The 22,009-nt window shown below is 37.3% G+C and overlaps 1 protein-coding gene across 15 annotated transcripts in view; it reads right to left on the minus strand.

Moving 5' to 3' along the window:
• Window positions 1–22,009, minus strand: part of SOX5 (SRY-box 5) — a 1,171,960-nt gene that overhangs the window by 123,455 nt on the left and 1,026,496 nt on the right. For all 15 annotated transcript variants that reach the window (XM_027541542.1, XM_027541545.1, XM_027541540.1 and 12 more), the window contains one exon: window positions 7,664–7,749. In XM_027541542.1, coding sequence (XP_027397343.1) covers window positions 7,664–7,749 — 86 coding nt within the window. The remainder of the gene's footprint in view (window positions 1–7,663; window positions 7,750–22,009) is intronic.

Below are 22,009 nucleotides of genomic sequence, written 5' to 3' on the forward strand. Positions count from 1 at the left end.
AGACACATGAAGACATGCTCAGGCACTATAGTGCTCTGGGAAATATGAAGCATTTGTCTGTGTCCTGTCATAATTATTGACCTCCTTCAGAGACTGGCAGGAGGCTGATAAAAAGATGAACTTTTCATTTTTTCATCCACATCTATCTTGTTGCTACTTTTGGCCAGAGAGAAACTGAAGCCACTTCTGCCATGACTTCCATGTACCTTTGATAGCTAGGAAAAAAAAGACTGATTTTAGTTGATATTCTATATAATTCATTCTCTCCTCTGATCACATGTCATCTATCATTTTCTGTGTCTTGGAGGATGCATGCTACTGATATTAGGGGTTGCTGGAACTGTAGCTCTGTGGGATTTCATTTATGACAACTGTAAGTTTGAGTCTTTATTCCAAAAATATTATTATACAGTTTAAAAATAAGCCTACTAAAATCAGTGAAAGGTAAATTAATTTAATAAAATTTCTGGAATGAACGCTACTTGTTCAGTTGAGTAAAATATGTACATCCAAAAAGAATTTCAACCTTTTTTTCCCCTGCTTAGGATTATTAATCACTGGTTGGAGTCGACATTTTTGGCTTCCTATAGGTAGAACAGGTGGCAACCATCTTGGCCAACACAAATATGGTATTTATAAAGTGAGAAATAAGTGGATAAATATTTCCTTCTAATTTCCAATCTTAGAAACCTAGTTTAAGAAACAGAAATAGGATCCTACACTACAATTCTTACTATTTATTAAAAAGTTCATGATGCCCATTAAGTAAAATGCAAATTAATGACAATAAATATGAGAAATAAATGTTATATGGACTATTGCCATCATCTGGTTTCATTAATTATAGACAATTTGCTTAACTGATTTTATCTAGTCACAAATGTCTAAAAGATTCAAAATGTAGGTTTATTTTGCTTAAATAATTATACTCACTTCTTAATGTGGAAATGAAGATAGATTAGTTTTCTATGTAAGTTAATATCCCTCCTTTAAAAAAGACAATATTAGGAGAACAAATATCAAAAGGCATCCTTGGCTCTTGGAAGAAAAATAAGTAGTTTGAAGAAGAAGGGAAAAGGAAAAAAGAGTAGGGGAAGAAAAAAGAGAATGGGGTAAAGAGTATATGAGACTGCTAACTGGCCAGTTAGTATTTTGATAATACATCTCTCCACATTTGGAAATAATTCCCTTTAGTGTTGTCACAGTGAGTCCTACTGAGTCAAACGCACCTCTAGCAATTCATATTCTTATGTACGTCTGTATACATGTTAACAAACAACGTAGAAATAAACTAATGTTGAAATGTTTGTTTTTTCTCGCAAATTATGATGTAAATGAATTATATAAACTGTAATAAATGCTAAAACACATTCTTTATTCAGCAGCCCATGTTTATAAATAAGATAAAAGGAGGAAGGAACAGAAGAGATAGAGCTATGGCTTTCTTATATACTAAGAATCTTTTAATGAGGGTTGAGAAAACATATTGTTCCATGGTATATAAATTAATATCATTTATCCCAGAAATTAAACATATACTGCTTTGTTATCTTATTAAAAATGATGATGACCATTAGCTCATGACAGTTTCTTCATTTGATTACTATGTACTGAATACCACCTACTTTCTAGGCATTTTCCCAAGCACTTGAGACACATTTTTGTTCAACAACAACAAAACGACATTCCCTCCATTATTTGAAACAGGCAAATAATAAAAAAGGAACATACTATGCAAGTTATATAGTATGTTTGAATATGACTGCTGCTGCTAAGTCGCTTCAGTCGTGTCCGACTCTGTGCGACCCCATAGACAGCAGCCCACCAGGCTCCCCCATCCTGGGAATATGACTGGTGCTTCAGAAAAAAAGCAGAATAAGGAAATAGAAGTGTGGTATCTCTGGGAGGGTTATTTTATGATTTCAAGAGGTTACTTCGACCAAGACTAGGAGAGGGGACATTAGAGAAAATTCTTGAATGAAGTGAATTAGCCTTCCAGGCAGGGGGACAGGTAATGTAAAATTCTAAAGTAAGAGCATACCTTGGCAAGTCAAGGGACAGCAGAGGATCTACTTAGCTGGAGCACAGTGAATGAGGCAGTGTAGAGCGGAACTATTATAAATGCAGTTTTTAAACACTGTAGTGCCAAATATGGTGCTAGGCGTGTAGAGTTTCCACAAAGATGAATATTAATTTATATGGAAAATTAATCATTAATATTCTGCTTAAATCCACTATTATAAAGAAGAGTAGCGAGTTAATGATACATAATTTAAGTGTAATGTTAAGATTAATTCTTCATCCTTTAGTTTCTTAAATACTTATTAAGTCCCTTAAATACTTAAAGTACATGGTTAAGTGCAAATGATGGGTGAGTCAATCACTTCATAGATTACGCCATCTGGTAGAAGCCAACAAGTAGGATTTAGAACACATTCCACAAGTGCCATGAGAGGGAAAATACAGTGTACTCTAGGCATACACAAGAGCTACATTAATCCAGACCTGAAGACAATGATGACTTCCCTGAAAAAGTGAGGTTTTCATTTGCAATCTCAGGGATAAGTAGGAGTTGGCTTGGTAAGAAAAAGGTGGGTGATGGGGTTCCCAAAAGAGAAAATACCACATGTAAAGATTCAGAAGGGAGAGAGAACTTGAAAACACCATGTAATTTAAGGTATTTAAGTAGGAGAAAGCCATGATTAGAATCATAAAGATCATTCTGACAAAAGTATACAGGAGAGAGTGTGCTAAAGAGGGCAAGATGAGGACTGAAAGGCCAGTTCAGGGGCTACTGGGGTTTATTATGCAAGCTATGAGGGTAGCAAGATTCACAAAGTGACAGTTAATATGCAAAAAAAAAAAAAAAAAACCAAACCCAAAACAAGATGATTGATGTATTTAGTAGGTAGAATGAATAGAAAGATAATGAATATATAGGTCCAGAGGAAGAAGGAAGAAAAGTTAAAGATGGTGCTCATGCTTTCCAGGGTTGAGAAACAGATGGAATGGAGCCATTTGCTAAGATCAAAGAATGAGCAGGTCAGGGGGCAAGGAAGATAAGTGGTCAGGTCTATTTTGTAGTCAGTTTATTGTACGTGTAAATATCTATGTTTCCTCTTAGTTGCCAACAAATAGTTGGACATATGGATCTGAAACTCAGGAAAGGCTTATGAAAAGGCTCAGAGGAGACAAGGACAGATATTTTGTTATAACAGAAATAAATAAAATGGTGCTTGAGCACAGCGTTAATTTGTATGTTTTACACACAACTCAGATTATCATTTTTCTTACTGATATTTCTCTATAAAAATAAAAATCTGACAAGACTTAGACTATTTTAGGGGCTTCCCCGGTGGCTCAGTGATAAAGAATTTGCCTGAAATGCAAATTGCAGGAAACGTGGGTTCGATTCCTGGGTTGGGAAGATATCCTGGAAAAGGAAATGGCAACCCACTCCAGTATTCTTGCCTGGAGAATCGCCACGGACAGAGGAGTCTGGTGGACTACAGTCCATAGAGTCACAAAGAGTTGGACATGACAGAATGACCAAGCATGCACAGAGACTATTTTAATTGCTCCTAAAATGTATATATAGTAAGGTGATTTTTTAATGTAAAGTATTTCGTGAAAGTTAAAGTGTTAGTTGGACACTAGCATCTGACTCTGCAACCTCATGGACTATAGCCCACCGGGCTCCTCTATCCATTGGATTCTCCAGGCAAGAATACTTGGGCAGGTTGCTATTTCCTTCTCCAGGATATCTTCCCAAACCAGGGATCAAACCTGGATCTCTTGCATTGCAAGCAGATTGTTTACCATCTGAGCCACCACGGAATCCCAAAGTATTTCTTACTGCATGAAAAATATTTTCTTATTTTATCCAGGAACATGAAGTGATATTTAAGTAATAAATAGTGGTCTAATTTAAAACATGTCATTTTGCTTGTCTTTTAAGACTACTGTACTTGACATTATTTCTTCTTTAATAAAGGTCTTGGCTATTGGTTTTACTTATTATTTTCCAAGTGTGAACAATTATGCACAAAAGATAATTTCAAAAGAAAATGAATGGTAGGTAAACAGTGTCAACTGTGAGTAGAAATATATTTATAGGGTCCTTTCTTAGATTTAGATGTTCAAAAAGAGAAGCTTGAATCAACACATATCTGTGTAAAGAGTTATGAAATAGAAAATTCAGAGTCTGAAGTAGACAGCTGTCATTATGAATCCTATTTCCTTCAGTATTGCAATGCATATATAGGGTTTGTATGAGTACCAATTAATCAGCCTTATTGTCATAATTTTATTACCAAGTTACTGAGTTACAAGCAAATGTCTAAAGAAGGGCAACATCTCTAAAGTTTAGCCAGGTTTAGGTGCTGCAAGGCACCGGTTCCTTGTTTTGGTATGGACTCATTTCAAACTGTAGTGTTTGGGAGGCCAGGGGCCTGCCCATCTCTCAAAGGATTACTGTGCTGTCTACTGTTGGAAAGGTCAAGCAACACTTTGATCTTGAATGTCCAGTCTCACGGGGTAGATTTTGGCCAATTGAAATCAGGCATATGCAGTCTTGGTTTTTGCATGGGAATTATTGTAATGCTTATGAATGAAAATGAAATCATTCAACCATCTTAAATCAAACAAAAGTAATAATAAAAGAAACATACTGGCCTTGGGAAAAAAAAAAAATCTCCTGTATTTGGAAAAACATGGATATTGGACTCTGTGACCCAGTTTTCTTGTCAAATGGAGTTATTAAGACATAATACAAAGTGTTGCAATAAGAATTAAATGAGTTAATCTTTGTATGAAAGCCTTACCAGAGAACCTAGCATAAGAACATGGGACTGAATTTCCATAAAAGAAAGATAATCTTAGTTACTGAAAGGGACTCAAAAGTGATGTAGTCTGCTCCAGGTACTATTAAGTGATGGAAAAATGCAGATTTATCAGTATAATTAAAAGCAGAGTTTGGAGAAAATTAAAACTGGCTCATATATTATACTCCACTGAGATGAAGCTTCACAGAAGTAGGTTCACAAGACTGGAGTGAACGTTGGGTTAGGGTTAAGAGAAGACTTCTGCCTAGACATTGTAGGGAGCTTTTCCCTGCCCTGTCTGGGAAGGTCTGTGGAGAAGAATCTGGATGCTGTTTTAATGCAAGGGAAGGAAGAGTATGCAGGTCTCCTTCGCAACTCTGGGGAATGCTGAAGTTACGGATCTGTGAAGATAGTGTTAGGAACAGGAGTAGAAAAGTAGGCTGGTGCAGGCACCTGAGCAAAGGTGAGAGTAAGTCCCCTTCGAGGAAAAGCCAGAATCTCTGCTATGACATGTGCTTGAAATACGTATTCGGATTTGAGTACTTCTTTTTAATCACAAGCAAAAAGCATGTATGTGTGTGTGTGTGTATTGGTGTTTTAATAGAAGTTAACGGCTTATCATGAAAAGGTAGGATTATTAACTTTCTTATTGTTCCACAGTGTTGGTTTGTATGTGCTCAGTCACTCAATCATGGCCAACTCTTTGCAACCCCATGGTCCGTAGCCTGCCTGGCTCCTCTGCGCATGGAATTTTCCAGGCAAGAATACTGGAGTGGGTTGCTTTTTCCTCTTCTAGGTGATCTTCCCAACACAGAGATCTAATTGAGTCTCTTCCATCTCCTACGTTTACAGGTGGATTCTTAGCCATTAGTGCCACCGGGGAAGCCCACACTGAGTTCCTAACTAAAATGCATATATTTTCATGTGTACACAGCCACCTTACATAAAATATCTTTATCCCATTTATAGACCAAATTTTAGTTGCCCTGCCCTGTGCTGTGCTCAGTCATGTCTGACTCTTTGTGACCCCACAGACTGTAGACCACCAGGCTTCTCTGTCCGTGGAATTCTCCAGGCAAGAATACTAGAGTAGGTTGCCATTTCCTCCTCCAGGGGATCTTCCTAACCTAGGGATCGAACCTGCATCTCTTGCATCTCCTGCAATGGCAGGCAGATTCTTTACCATAGTTGAAGCAAAAGCAAATATGTTTGGTGTATTTTTTCTTGTTTTGTGATAAACACAGTTTCATATACTTACATTTTAAGGGAATCTGATATCATACCATAAGGGCAGAAATAAAACTTAATTTGTGTAAAAATATTCTAATACTATTCTTTTTAGAAAAGTAAGTTCGGACTGATACCTAGCAAAGCCGGTTTCTACTGGCATATAACAATGAAACATAGGCAATACCTCCAGCTTGCCTTGTTCCCTCTCATCACTGATCCAATGGTGAAAGAAAATGAGAATGTCTAATTTGTTTTGAAAACTGACAGCTTAGATCTCTAAAACTCCTATTTTCCACATTCAAATCTATTGCTGGATATTCTTCCCTCTTCCTTTAATCCCACTACTCTTTTTAGTTTTACCTATTATAGCCACTTCTCTGTACTGTAGTTATTTTTCAGATTTCAAAGGATAACAAATGTTGTTACTTTTATTGTCCCCATGGTTCCAACACTTCCTAAAGTTATTTCCAGCTCAAAGAAACAGAAACTCACACCACCGATTTTTTTGGAGAAAAGGTAGAATAGGAATGACTGTTATTAACCTCTGTAGAACACAGTATGTCTCAGCTCCTCCTGTGTTCCCCTCCTGCGAGACTCAACCAGTTTCTCAGAAACTCACCACGTCTTCTGACAATTCCCTGTGCCGACCAGATGCATCTGTCTTTTGATGCTACAATTTAAACTGTATTTTCCTTATAGGCTAAGGTCATCTATCATGACAATGCACTTTCATGAATACAACTTAATTTTGTAAAGCATGAGGGCTTCATGCTTGACTTTACCAGCATACTGTGTCTTTCAAGCAAAGGAAAATATAACACTTCTCACAAGGGGAGATTAATCCTATTATTAGATGATTTGTTATTCCCATTAACTGTGTAAAACTATAAAGTCCCAAACAACAGAAACAAGGGTGGTAGGATGCTGACTGAAAGATTTAAACAGTTAATGAAAGATACCTTTAATATAATTTAATTGATATTCTTTCCAACTCCAGAGACAAAATTTCTAAAATCACTTGGGCATCTGACAGAGTTATCACTGACATTCAAGGATATAGGGGAATATAGCTTCTGCTGGGCCAAAAAAAGTGGATGTTGGGATAAAGTTGTGTTCATTTAGGCATCTACTTATTTGGTCTACTTATTCTTGCTTATCCAACTGAGCTGGCATCAGCAAGAAAATAAAGAGATCTACAGAGTGCTTCAAAAATACTGAGCATCTTGAATAATTTTAAATGTAATTTTTGTTAAGCTGTCTTGATCTGTAAGTATCTGAATATCTTTTGTAGCTTTTGCCTTCTTTTTATCTTGATGAAGACCATTCTGTGATGAAATTATGACATACAGTAATCAAAGTAAAACTACAGCTCATTTTGTTAAATCATACCAGGCAATAAAAAAAAAAATTACAAGTTATCTTTAATACAGAAAACAGGACTAAAAATGAAAAAAAAACCAACTTTGGGTTGAGAATCAGTACACATAAATTCAAAAACAAAAAAGTGTGAGGCAAATATCCGTAGTCAGTTATATTCTGCATTAACAGGATAATAGCTGTTTTCGATATTTACTTAACCTTTGTCTCCAGTGTATTGTCTCCTGACTTACCTGCAGTTGGAGTGGGCCTAAGCCTGGTGTTGCCGCGGCAGCAGCTGCCATGGTAGTTGGGATCAGCTGTACAGGGTAAGGGTCACCTACGTAAGAGAATAATAGAGGCGTCAGCACCTTTTATCTACTCTCCACCTGCAAATTAAACTCCTGCATTCACTCTTTCCAAAAGCCTTCTTTTGTGTGCCTTGCCTAGGCCTAATGAAAAGCTCTATTGTGCAGCTTTTTACTAACACTCTTTTCACAATTCTGGCTGAGAGAGGAATGTGAATAAAAGGCACAAGCAATTAAGGCGGAAACCTCATCCTTTTTTCATGATGTATTTAGGAAAATGGGAGGAAAAAGTGCGCATTGATCAGAGGGCTGCACTTTATAACACACATGCACGCACGCACACACACACACACACACACATCACACCTGATAATCTTGATATGAGCACACCAAGTCCTCAGCAAATTTAAAATGTTATTATAAAAAGAATTTAACTAAACTTAATTTTACTTTAAACAAACTAAACTCTCAATATTTAGGCCAAGCAGCTTATCTTTTGAATGCTATGTTACTGTCTTGATTCAAATAACCTCTTAAATAATGTTCCATGGACAAACTCATTATAAAGAAAAAATCTGATGCATTTTTAAAAGTTATGTAAAGTACTATGCTATGCTAAGTCACTTCAGTCATGTCCGACTCTGTGTGACCCCATAAACGGCAGCCCACCAGGCTCCCCGTCCCTGGGATTCTCCAGGCAAGAACACTCGAGTGGGTTGCCATTTCCTTCTCCAATGCATGAAAGTAAAAAGTGAAAGTGAAGTTGCTCAGTCGTGTCTGACTCCTAGCAACCCCATGGACTGCAGCCTACCAGGCTCCTCCACCCATGGGATTTTCCAGGCAAGAGTACTGGAGTGGGGTGCCACAGCCTTCTCTGATGTAAAGTACTAGTTATCTTTATTTCCAGAGACAAATGTTTAAAAAATATACTGTAAAAGAAAAAGAATATAGGTGGTTTTCCCCAAAGGCTTTCTGTTTATGGGAATATCTAAAACACTAAAAAATTTAAGCAATTAAAAATTAAAGTTTTAATACAGATGATCTATAAAAAAACAGACATACACAAACATCTATACATATATACACATATTATAGAAGATTTTTTGATGCAAATAATAAATTTTTTCCACTCAGTAAAGAGGTACAAAAGATATCTGCACAAAGCCCAGTGATATGCTAACAGATATGTACATTATTAGTCATTTGAAATGCAACTGTAGCAAAAATGGAAAATAATAACTGTAAGAACAATTTTCTAATATATAAAGCTTTTTGTAGAACTATAATTTGTGAAAAACTTGTATGTCAAATGTATAGAAATATAACTGCAAATAACTCAGTTAATAATTCATTCAAAAATATTTATTGAGTACCTGATTTGTGTTAAACACTGCTGTTGACACTAGAAATGGAACTTTGAAGAAGACTCATGTCAAGAGGTGTATTTACTGGAAATTTAATGAAGCTTAAGCTTTGGGTTCTGGAAAGGGCTCCTAGCAGTGTGTTCACAGGGTCATATATTTTTATATCTGTCAGCTTCCTTAATTTTTTACTTTGTTGTGATCCTTTTTATAAAATATTTATAAAATATAAAATATAAAATTTTTATAAAATATTTATAAAATATATATATATATATGTATGTATATAATGTAGATCATGTGTGCGTGCTCAGTCACTTCAGTCATGTCTGACTCTTTGTAACCCCATGTACTGTAGCCTTCCAGGCTCCTCTGTCCATGGGATTCTCCAGGTAAGAATTCTAGAGAGGACTGCTGTGCCTTCCTCCAGGGGATCTTCCCTACCCAAGGACTGTGGGCTGATTCTTTACCACTGAGCCACCAGGGAAGCCCATAATGTAGATCATATATATACATATATATATGTAATTTCCATAGTTTTTATTTTTAAATACAGTCCCCAAAATTACATGTTTCAGGCTTCAAAATACCTGAATTTATTTACCCTAATCTTGTTTTACGGCTTAATGGGAGAAAAAGACAAAGAATAACTCAATTAGTATAAAAGAAAGTAAATGTCACATATACAATGCTATGGACTGTACTGTGGGTGCCTCAAACCCAGTCTAAAAGGTCAAAGACATCCTCGAGGATGAAGTCATGGTTAAGCTGAAACCTGAATTAAGTGAAAGCAAGCCAGGCAAAGAAGGGAAGCATTTCAGGAAGGAAAATAATTTTCATTAAGACTCAAGGTCAAATGGGAATGTTATATCATAGCTAAATTCTTGAACTGCTTAAATATAGAGTACAGGGAGGGAAGTAGAGATAAATGGGACTGGAGAGGGAATGAGAGGGCTGATTGTGTATGACTTTATGTACAATATAAACATACACACAGAAGAACTGTACCAAAAAGATCTTCACAACCAATATAATCATGATGGTGTGATCACTCACCTAGAGCCAGACATCCCAGGATGTGAAGTCAGGTGGGCCTTAGAAAGCATCACTACGAACAAAGCTAGTGGAGGTGATGGAATTCCAGTTGAGCTATTTCAAATCCTGGAAGATGCTGTGAAAGTGCTGCACTCAATATGCCAGCAAATTTGCAGAACTCAGCAGTGGCACAGGACTGGAAAAGGTCACTTTTCATTTCAGTCCCAAAGAAAGGCAATGCCAAACAATGCTCAAATTACCGCACAATTGCACTCATCTCACATGCTAGTAAAGTAATGCTCAAAATCTCCAAGCCAGTCTTCAGCAATACATGAACTGTGAACCTCCAGATGTTCAAGCTGGTTTTAGAAAAGGCAGAGGAACCAGAGATCAAATTGCCAACATCTGCTGGATCATGGAAAAAGCAAGAGAGTTCCAGAAAAACATCTATTTCTGCTTTATTGACTATGCCAAAGCCTTTGACTGTGTGGATCACACTAAACTGTGGAAAATTCTGAAAGAGATGTGAATACCAGACCACCTGACCTGCCTCTTGAGAAACCTCTATGCAGGTCAGGAAGCAACAGTTAGAACTGGACATGGAACAGACTGGTTCCAAATAGGAAAAGGAGTACGTCAAGCCTGTATATTGTCACCCTGCTTATTTAATTTATACACAGAGTACATCATGAGAAATGCTGGGCTAGAAGAAGCATAAGCTGGAATCAAGATTGCCGGGAGAAATATCAATCACCTCAGATATGCAGATGACACCACCCTTATGGCAGAAAGTGAAGAGGAACTCAAAAGCCTCTTGATGAAAGTGAAAGTGGAGAGTGAAAAAGTTGGCTTAAAGCTCAACATTCAGAAAACGAAGATCATGGCATCTGGTCCCATCACTTCATGGGAAATAGATGGGGAAACAGTGGAAACAGTGTCAGACTTTATTTTGGGGGGCTTCAAAATCACTGCAGATGGTGACTGCAGCCATGAAATTAAAAGATGCTTACTCCTGGGAAGGAAAGTTATGACCAACCTAGACAGCAGAGACATTATTTTGCCAACAAAGGTCCGTCTAGTCAAGGCTATGGTTTTTCCAGTGGTCATGTATGGATGTGAAAGTTGGACTGTGAAGATGGCTGAGCGCCGAAGAATTGATGCTTTTGAACTGTGGTGTTGGAGAAGACTCTTGAGAGTCCCTTGGACTGTAAGGAGATCCAACCAGTCCATTCTAAAGGAGATCAGTCCTAGGTGTTCTTTGGAAGGAATGATGCTAAAGCTGAAACTCCAATACTTTGGCCACCTCATGTGAAGAGCTGACTCATTGGGAAAAACTCTGATGCTGGGAGGGATTGGGGGCAGGAGGAGAAGGGGACGACAGAGGATGAGATGGCTGGATGGCATCACCAACTCTATGGACGTGAGTTTGAGTGAATTCCGGGAGTTGGTGATGGACAGGGAGGCCTGGTGTGCTACAATTCATGGGGTCGCAAAGAGTCCGACATGACTGAGTGACCGAACTGTACTGAACTGAACAATATAAAGAATCTAAATTTTGTCCTACTGGGAAAAAGAAACCATGAACATGGAAAAAAGATGGGTTGAGTAAAATCCCTTGGGCTAGAGGTTCGAAGCTGTCATAAATAATAAAATCATGCAGAACTCTGTATAATTTATGTTGATGGTTCAGATTAGGGTGGTGATGTTGGAATAAAGAATGATGGAGAAGGTCAAGTGGTATTTAAGAAGCAAAACTGACAGGACTTAATGATTGTTTACATATGAGAGTTAGAAAAAACTCAAATATTCTTCCCAGGTTTTTCACTGGACAGTTGATTAGAAAGTGGAACTATTTGTTGGATTTGCAAACACAGATGATAAAACTGCCAGGTTGGGCCTATGTGGGAGGAAAATGAAGGGGAAAGAATAAAGCGTTCTGTTTTGGACATTTCAAGCCTGAAATACCGATCAGTCTCCAAGTAGAGGTATTCATTGAGGAACTTGATAAATAGGATTTTAGAGGAGTAATCCACACAGGAGCCAGAAATTTGAAAGTGGTCAGCACATATCTTGAATTAAGCTATAACCAGTCAAGTGTTAACTATAGATTAAAGAAAGAGATCCAAAGATTGGATTATGGGATATCCTAACATTTATAGTTAGGAAGATAGTTAACTAACAGAAAAACAGAGGAGAAATGTAAATTTGGTGTTCCAGAAGCCAAGTAAAGAAAGATTTTCAGGAAGAGTAATCAATTTTTTAAAATGTTGGACTTGGTGATATAGAAGTCATTGGAGACCTCTACAAGGGCAATTTCAATGGAGCAAGGGTTAAGAAAGCCTAACTGGAGTGAGTGTGATATGTAGAGAATGAATAGAAGATAGGAATTGAATATAGTAAGTGTAGATCCTTGCTTTTCAAAGTGAAGCTCTCAAAAGCAGCACTGGCCTCACCGAGGAGTTTGTTAGCCGAATTGTAATGCGCGTGTTCATGCTGTGTTGCTCAGTCATGTCTGAATCTTTGCAACCTTATAGACTGTAGAGCACCAGGCTCGTCTTCTATGGGATTCTCCAGGCAAGAATACTGGAGTGGGTCACCATGCCCTCCTCCAGGGGATCTTTCCAACACAGGGATTGAACCTGAGTCTCCTGTGACTCCTGCACAGAGAGTGGATTCTTTACCACTGAGCCACCGGGGAAGCCCAGCATAATTTCAGGCTGTACCCCAAACCTAAGGTGGCAGGCAGCCTCTAAGATGGAAGCCCCAGTGACTCTTACTTCCTGGTATTTATGTCCTTGTGAAATTCCCTCCCCTTATGGACTGGGCCTAGTAACTACCTTCTAACGAACAGAATACACAGAAGTGATGTGATATTACTTTTGACACTAGGTTACAAAAAAACTCTGGCTCTGTCTTGCTTGCTCACCCACCACCCCTTTTCTCAGCAAGTAGCTATACTGGGAGCTGTCCTATAGAGAAGACCACATTGCAAAGGATTGATGTCTTCCAGCCAACAGCAAGCAAAGGAGGTGGCTGACAACAACCAAGGGAGGGAGCTTGAAAGTGGATTTCTCCCCAAGTCAAGCCTAGAGATGACTGCAGCCCAGGCCAACACCTTGATTTGCAAGGATGTGAAAGACTCAGCTGGAATATGGCTGTGTTCAAACAATTGTTTATTTTAAGCCACTAAGCTTTGGGAGAATTTATTAAAGTAGCAAGCATAAACCTTCTGAATTAGAATTTAAATTTTAACAAGATTTTCAGACTATTTGTATGCACTGCAGAAGTGCTAAAACAAGACAATTTCAGTGACGTACTTTGCAATAGGTACTGGAGGATGAGTGATAAAGAAAATTTTACTAGAAAGGTATCCATTTGTAAAAATGATACTACACTTATATACTAATAAGAAAAGTTGTACATAGAGAAGAAAATGGTGATACAGGAAAAAGGCCAACTGATGTTATCTGACAAGGCTTTACTTATCATTTGGAATTTTAAATATTTAATCCAGAAGATACTATAACTGATTTTATAAAGAAGTTTAGATATTTGCAACTGCATTTATTTAAACTAGCAAACAGCAAATATTATGACTATTAAACTATTTAAATACTTAAAATTGTACCATTCACTTATATTACTTAATGATTATTATGTTAAAAGTAATGACAGCAAAAGTTTAGAGGCTATGGTGCTCTTCAGAGTGATAATTCATTTTATATAATTTACTTGTTGAAAATCAATTAATAAGCACTTACATCATCTACCACATGACTAGAACTCTGCTGGTTTTTATGGGAGACAAAAACAACAAAACAAACAGTATTTGTCTCTATCTATTTACTATAAGTCTCTCTTAGAAAAGAACTTATTTGAGGTGACCATCAGTGCTATAGGACTTAAGGGAGAACTAATTCCAGATTTCAATATTTAAAGAATAAAAGGTGAAAATAAGAGTGAGTGTGGCCTTGAAGATTTGCAGGTGTGGGGGGAGATGTTTTAGGAAGGGTGAAATGTATCATAGCATGGGTGTGATATGCTGAAGTAATGGAGAGAAAACCAGTTTAATTCACAGCTTATAGAATAAAAGGAAAAGAGACAGAAAGCAGGGATCTGGGAAACTTTTCGTAATCCGGACTGGAAGATATTTGGCTACAAAAAGGCAATGGATATGAAATGAAGGTTTACCAAGTTTAATTAAAGGGGTTACGTAACAGAAGATCTTAAAGATGACTCTGAATTCTAACCTAGGGATACAGATTACTCATAAATTTGGGTTGATTGCAAATACCCACATAGGTGTTTAGAGCACTTTCCAACTATTAGCATATAATTCTTAATAACAAATAGAGTATTGCATGCTAATTTAAACTCATTAGTTAAAATCTACACTATTCCGTAACATTTAAAAATGAACATGCATATTAGAATATTATTTTTCATTTCTACATCCATGAATATATAGTAATAAAATGAATATGGCTATCTTTCTTTTGAATATGCATATATATGTACATAACTATAATGTTATTCATATGCCATATTGTACATGTATTAATGTGTAAACATAATATACACATGCAAGCTAAATAATGTATGTGTGTGTTATGAGCTGAATTATGTCCCCTCAAACTTTATATGTTAAAGTCCTAATCTCCAGTATATCAGAATGTAACTGTATTTGGAGATATGTCCTTTAAGAGGTAATTAGGATAAAACAAGGTCATATGAGTAGGCTCTAATCCAATATGATTGGTGTCCTTATAGAAAGAGCTGAGAACACAAGCAACACAGAAGGAAGGACAACTGTGTGAGGATAGAGGGAGAAGACAACCATCTACAAATGAAGAAGAGGCCTCAGAATGAAATCCATACTGTTGATAACTTGATCTTGCATTTTGAGCTTTCAGAACTGTCAGAAAATAAACTTCTGTTGTATAAACCAACCAATTTGCTTTAATTTACTATGGCAGCCTTAGCAAACTAAACAATATGTTTGCCATAAGCAACTTCATATCAATGTAGTTGATGTTAAAGTGAATTGGTAAAATAAAAAAAAAAAACTGGCAGCAAGAATTAAAAAGAGTACTGTTACCCTTATATACCTGTAATCACACCGTTTCAAGATAAACATAAGATCAGAAATAGGATTATCAACTAATTTCAAAAGGTTTGTGTCTAAGCCACCATATTAATGCACCTATCTCCATTCAACATACTAACATATATAACTTGAAGCATATGTACTTTATTATCAATGTTTCAGACTGAAAACATTAAGAACTAGTTTGATTGAAATCTGCCCCAGTTACAAAGTAAATACAAACACCATAAATGTGAAAAAGGCCAATATAACAATTTAAGTCAATTAAGGAGATTCAAAATGTATTATATGCACGTGTCAGTGTTCTGAAGTGGACACGTAATCTATAAGACTTCAACACAAGGTCAAGATAGTTCTTAATGGGGAAAGAGAAATTCAGAAACTGCTGGGGAGAAAAAGATCTTTTACAGAAGTAAATACTGTCATCTATTTATGCCATCTCTTTATAAACTGTACTAAAAATGTTACAACTGGTTTGTTTTGTAAATACTTCATGAGATACTTACTTAGTAAAAAACTGGATAATGGAAAATTCTGACTTTTAAAGTTTAACCATGTGTAAGTTATTCAAATTGACTTTCACCTAAAGTAATTTCTTCTACTCTTTCCTAGGTTTTTAACCATTTAAACAGTTTTTCCTTGAGCCTTTCCAAACTTGTGTCTTCTTTTGAGCCAAGTATGGAAAATTCTAGCTCAAAACTAAAATTTTTCAAAAAGTTGAAAAATACACTGAGGCATGTTAATCAATAGTTTCCAAAATACAATCTAGTTTAGAGTATCTATTGATATAAATGATATATCTAATAGTAAATAACCCAATAACCCCTCAGAAATCATATTACATATGTTAGTAGTAAAAAGTAATGAATATTTAGAAAATAATTCTTTCCAGTGATACTATTGAAGAGACTCTTTTTTTTTCCCTATATACAGAGTAAGAAAAACAACAGAGTTATTTAGGTTGAGGAAGATTGTCAAAGAGCTTCCCTGGTGGCTCAGTGGTAAAAAATCCACCTGCCAATGAAGGAGACTCAGGTTTGATTCCTGGACTGGGAAGATCCCTTGGAGATGGAAACAGCAACCCACTTCAGTATCCTTGTCTGGGTAATCCCATGGACAGAGGAAGAGGAGCCTGGCAGGCACTAGTCTTGTGGAGTCACAAAAAAGTTGAACACTACTTGATGACTGAATAACAATAACAAGATTGCCAAAAGCAAGAATGCTTTTGCTCAGGGTCACCTTCACAAACCCTTTCATCCACTGAACTAACATAAATGATCTGGAAAGTCTATGGCATTATAAAAATTAAAACGTATACACAAATGCAAACACACACACACACACACACAATCCCTGCCCTAGAAGAGTTCCTAAAAAAGTTACAGAAATGAACATGTAAACAAACCATTCCAGGGATACAATGAGAAAAGTAGAACAGTGCAAAAGGCACTCTGGAAACTTCCAGAAAAGAAGAAGGTAGGGTAGATTAGCCTGGAAAGAGCATTGAGGAAGGTTATTTGTTAAACTATCTCAAAAAATGGCACTTCACCACAAATTATCTCTCAGGATCCTTTTACCACCTACTTTCCATGTCTTCTGAAAAGTCACACAATAAGCCTCCATTACTTAGTGCAACCAGGACTGCTCTTATTAATAATCTTCTCAGATTAATACTTAAAAGCCCCTACTCCCACCACTCTAACTTCCCAGTGGAGGGAGTTCTACAGGAGCGTAAGAGAAGATGAAGTTCAAAAGGACACTTGTTGTTGTTCAGCCGCTAAGTTGTATCAGACTCTTTGTGACCCCATGAACTGCAGGACACCAGGCTTCCCTCTCCTTCACTCTCTCCCTGACATTGCTCAAACTCATGTCCACTGCACCTGATGCAAAGAGCTGACTCATTAGAAAAGACCCTGAGGCTGGGGAAGATTGAAGGCAAGAGGAGATGGGGACGACAGAAGATGAGATGGTTAGAAGGCATCACTGACTCAACAGACATGAGTTTTGGGCATACTCCAGGAGACGGTGAAGAACAGGGAAGCCTAGTGTGCTGCATGCAGTCCATGGGGTCGCAAAGAGTTGGACATGACTCAGCAACTGAACAACAATAACGTGCTTTGAGTCAGTGACGCCATGAAACCATCTCATCCTCTGTCTCCCCCTTCACCTCTTGCCCTCAATCTAAAAGGACACTAGAGATAGAATTTTCAAAGGAAGTTGCTTTCTTTCATTTCCTGGGCCAACAGATGAACGTGTGGTTTCCTTCTGCTTGGAAGGAGCCCCATGCTATCCACAGCCCCGTGTTAACAACGGCCATTATCCGTGTAGCCCCTATACTTCCAGGGGTATTTTAATAGTCTCAGTGTGTCTGATGCAGAAAGGGAATGTTAAGCTCTGCAGCTAAAGAAGCAGGTAGAATACATCTTGCAGAGTCTTATGTTTTACTTTGAAGGCAACCTTAAGTTGCTGAAAGGTTTTAAGCAGGAAAGTGACACAGTCTGATTTGTGTTTTAGATAGATCAATTTTGTGGCAAGGGATAGAATCGATTGGAAGAGGGAGAGGCTGGAGACAAATAGACATGTTAAAAACTACTGCAGTAAATCAAGTTGGAAATGATAATGGCCTAAACTAATCATAAGAGAAAGAGAGGAAGGAACATATAGGATGGGGGAGACACATTTGATGGCCAGTTTGATGGGAGAAAAGAGATACGGGGAGCGGGGAGAAAAATCTTGCACTTGGGCTTATACATTATTGTCAGATGTGGTTTAGGGAAAAAAATCCTTTTTTTACTCAAAGTGTTTCAACATCAGTTGTTCCAACATCAATTATGAATTATTCATTATGCTCCCACTGATTTGAAATGTGGGCAACTAATATTTGTTGACTTTTGGCAGCATTAAAATATTTTACATATATATACATATAAATATACACATATAAATCCCTCCATATATGAATGAATATATTTACTGATCTGTGTATAAAATCTCATTTAATCTTCGGAACAATTCAGTAAGGTAGATTATTGTTCTCATTCTACAAATTAAAAATAAATGTTCAGGCTCTCATAGACAGTAAGTACTATAGTACTATTGTGATAAGAAAAGTATCACATTTATAGAGGATAATACAAATATATATTTAAATTTTCAAAATAGATATATTCATTTAATGTTCATTCAGTTAGCATGTGTCAGAAATTGCATACAGGTTACAAAGTAATAAAAGATCCAGTTCTCCTTGCCTTCATGACCCTTTCAATTACAAAATAAGCCATTAATATGGAAAGTGAAGTGAATCAAAGCCACAAGATTAAAATTATATGAATAAGAAAGGCAGCAACTACCAAAGAAAAGAGGGATTTATTTGAGCTGAAATAACCGAAGGAAGAATCAGAGGAGGGGCTGGTCTTGATTGAGTTGGGCTTTGAATAAAAAATAACTAGAGAACATGCTGCTGCTGCTGCTGCTAAGTCGCTTCAGTCGTGTCTGACTCTGTCCGACCCCATAGACGGCAGCCCGCCAAGCTCCACCATCCCTAGAATTCTCCAGGCAAGAACACTGGAGTGGGTTGCCATTTCCTTCTCCAATGCATGAAAGTGAAAGGTGAAAGTGAAGTCGCTCAGTTGTGTCTGACTCTTAGTGACCCCATGGACTGCAGCCCACCAGGCTCCTCCATCCATGGGATTTTCCAGGCAAGAGTACTGGAGTGGGGTGCCATTGCCTTGAGAGAAGTCTAAAACTGCAGTGCTTAGTGCACAGTAGATATTAGATAAATATTTGCTGAATGAATCAATGGTTGAGCCTAAAAATAAGGATCAGAGAAATGAATGAATAAAATGTCTTTCTGAACTAGCCTGCAGTTGAACCTATGACATACAGTATCAAGAAATATTCAGAAGGTTGGTTAGAGTCTGTGAAGCACCTCAAATGCCAAGGTAAGAATCTATTCATACCATGTCCCTAAGTATACGCACAGTTAACTTCTATTCTAAAAAACAACCAATTATCTAGACTCCAAAATCCCTTAGTAAGGAGTAATTTATTTGCTTTCTTTCTTCTCATCTAACTTGCTGGAAACTTGTCGTCATTGATAATCTTAAATCCTTCTACTACAATTTAATTCTCAATTCATAAACTTTCCTGGAAATAATGACCTTTGATTTGCCAAATTGGAATGAACACTGCTGTGTAACAGCTGATACTGTTAATGACTCCCTCCTTCTCAAACTACACTACACTCTCCAACTTTTCTTATAATGTGCTTTTCTGGTTTTCCTCATAACCTGTTCACACCGACTTTATTATTTCTGCAATAGGCTGTTCTACCTCCCTTCACTTCTTCCTTAAATATTGATATTCCTTGGGTCTAATCCTTGGTGCTTGGCTTTTCTCATTTGATTTCCCTTATCTGAATGATCTTATCCAATCTCTTGGTCCAAGGACCTTACACAAACTATTTTAAGTCAATGACTCTAGGCTATATTCCTCATACTGTTTTGGACAACTCCTTTGACCCCCACAATCTGTCCCATAGGAAGTTCAATCTTCACAGTAAATTTAATTAATCACCCTTCTTGCTGGACTCACTTCTACTCCCAGTATTTCTATTAATTTTGGTGACACCCAGTTACCTATGCTGTACATATGAAGTATCCTTGATCTTTCCCTTCCTTTAATCCTTCATGGCTGATCAGTTACAAACTTTGTTTTTTTAATTCCTAGGTTTTCATTTCTTACTGCTGGAAAACCTACCAACCAGGTTCCCAGGCTTCAGTATTCTGCTAAAGAAATGAATTCTCTACTCAGCTTCCAGAGGCACTAATTACAGGTACACAATAAGTATTCATTAGTTGTACTTAAATGGTAATAAATATTTACTAGGTACATACTATGTGTTAAGGACTAAAAGTTCAAAAGTAAACAAGAAAAGTATATCTTGACATGGATGAAATCAATAAATGAATGGATTGATGGTTAAATGCCAGTATGACCTCAATCCTGATTTTTAGCCCTGAAATGGTTTTCCAGTTCCTGCAGCATAGTGGACCCTTTGATGGCTCAACTGGTAGAGTGGAGGCCTATAGACTTCATGAATGTGGACATCCCTAGGTTGCTGGTTTGATTCTGGCTCGAAAGAAGTGCCTTAGTTGCCTGGGGCTTCCCTGGTGGCTCAGACGGTAAAGAATCTGCCTGCAATGCAGGAGACCTGTGTTCGATCCTTGGGTCAGGAAGATCCCCTGGAGAAGGGAATAGCTACCCACTCCAGTATTCTTGCCTGGAGAATTCCATGGACAAAGGAGACTGGCGGGCTACAGTCCATGGGGTGCCAAAGAGTCGGACACGACTGAGTGACTAACACTTTCAGCCAACATGCTGCTGCTGCTGCTGCTGCTGCTAAGTCGCTTCAGTCGTGTCCGACTCTGTGCGACCCCATAGACGGCAGCCCACCAGGCTTCCCTGTCCCTGGGATTCTCCAGGCAAGAACACTGGAGTGGGTTGCCATTTCCTTCTCCATTCAGCCAACATAGAAGTCTATAAATACTTCCTTGAATTGGTCTCCTCTTATGTCCTCAAACAATTCACTTGTCATTTCTTACCTTAAAGCTCATTCTCAACACCAAACTGCTTAAGGTCCATGTATACTCTAATTCATCTTGCGTTTTCCAGCCTTTATCAAGGCTGAGTTTTTTTTTTTTCCTATCAGGAATGTTGTTTCTGTATCCTTTCACTCCAACAACTTCATTTGCTTAATTGCCCTACAGGATTTGACTTTAGGCACAACCTTTAGGGACTCCCCACCCCAAGAAGCCTTCCCTGACACCTTCTACCAAGCTTAGATTTGAATTCATTCCCTTTCTACTCACTTTTGTTAAAATTCTATGTATAGCTCTATTATATCACATCTGTTTATATCTCACTCTCCCCAACCAGACTGTTAGCATCCTAAGGCAGAATTATGTCTACTTAATCTTTACATTCACAGTTTCTAGCATAGTGCCTTGACCATTTAAGGCTATAAAATGTTTATGGACTGAATATATGAAGCAATATTTTATTTAATTAAGAAACTAACAAATTTCAAACACAGATGACAACTCTTCCTCAAAAGCTTAAGGCTTAACAGAAGAAATAGCTTGTAAGCAAATAATTATACAAATGAGGAACAAATTAGTTTTTTGTACAGGGTTTAGCACAAGCAATATTGGTTTTTTAGATCTGTGGCCAATGATACCAAGGAAGGATACAAAATGAAGGTGGAAAAAGAGGCCTAGAGTTTTAGGATATGAAGAAATAAGAACTCAAAGGAGGTAGTCAAATAATCTTTTCTAATATATTTTCACACATCAAACCATTCTTTTCTAATATTCCATAATTTTATCTCTTTTGTATATTTTCATATCCCCTTGGATATTAAAAGTCAATAATATAAATTTCCTAAATCTTAAAATGATTTCTGTTCATGAATAAGAACCCACTATTATGATGCCATTGAAGTACCTGAATATGGTCAAGGTATCTACTAGAAAAGATGTTTTGCTTTTTTAAAATTAATTTATTTTTTATTGCAGGATAATTGTTTTATAGAATTTTGCTGTTTTCTGTCAAACCTGAACATGAATCAGCCATAGGTATACATATATACCCTCCCTTTTGAAACTGCCTCCCATCTCCCTCCCCATCCCACCCACCTAGGTTGATACAGAGCCCCTGTTTGAGTTTCCTGAGCCACACAGCAAATTCCTGTTGGCTATCTGTTTTACATATGGTAATGTAAGTTTCCAT

The sequence above is a fragment of the Bos indicus x Bos taurus genome, chromosome 5 (genome assembly GCF_003369695.1).
Source record: "Bos indicus x Bos taurus breed Angus x Brahman F1 hybrid chromosome 5, Bos_hybrid_MaternalHap_v2.0, whole genome shotgun sequence".
Lineage (NCBI taxonomy): Eukaryota > Metazoa > Chordata > Mammalia > Artiodactyla > Bovidae > Bos > Bos indicus x Bos taurus.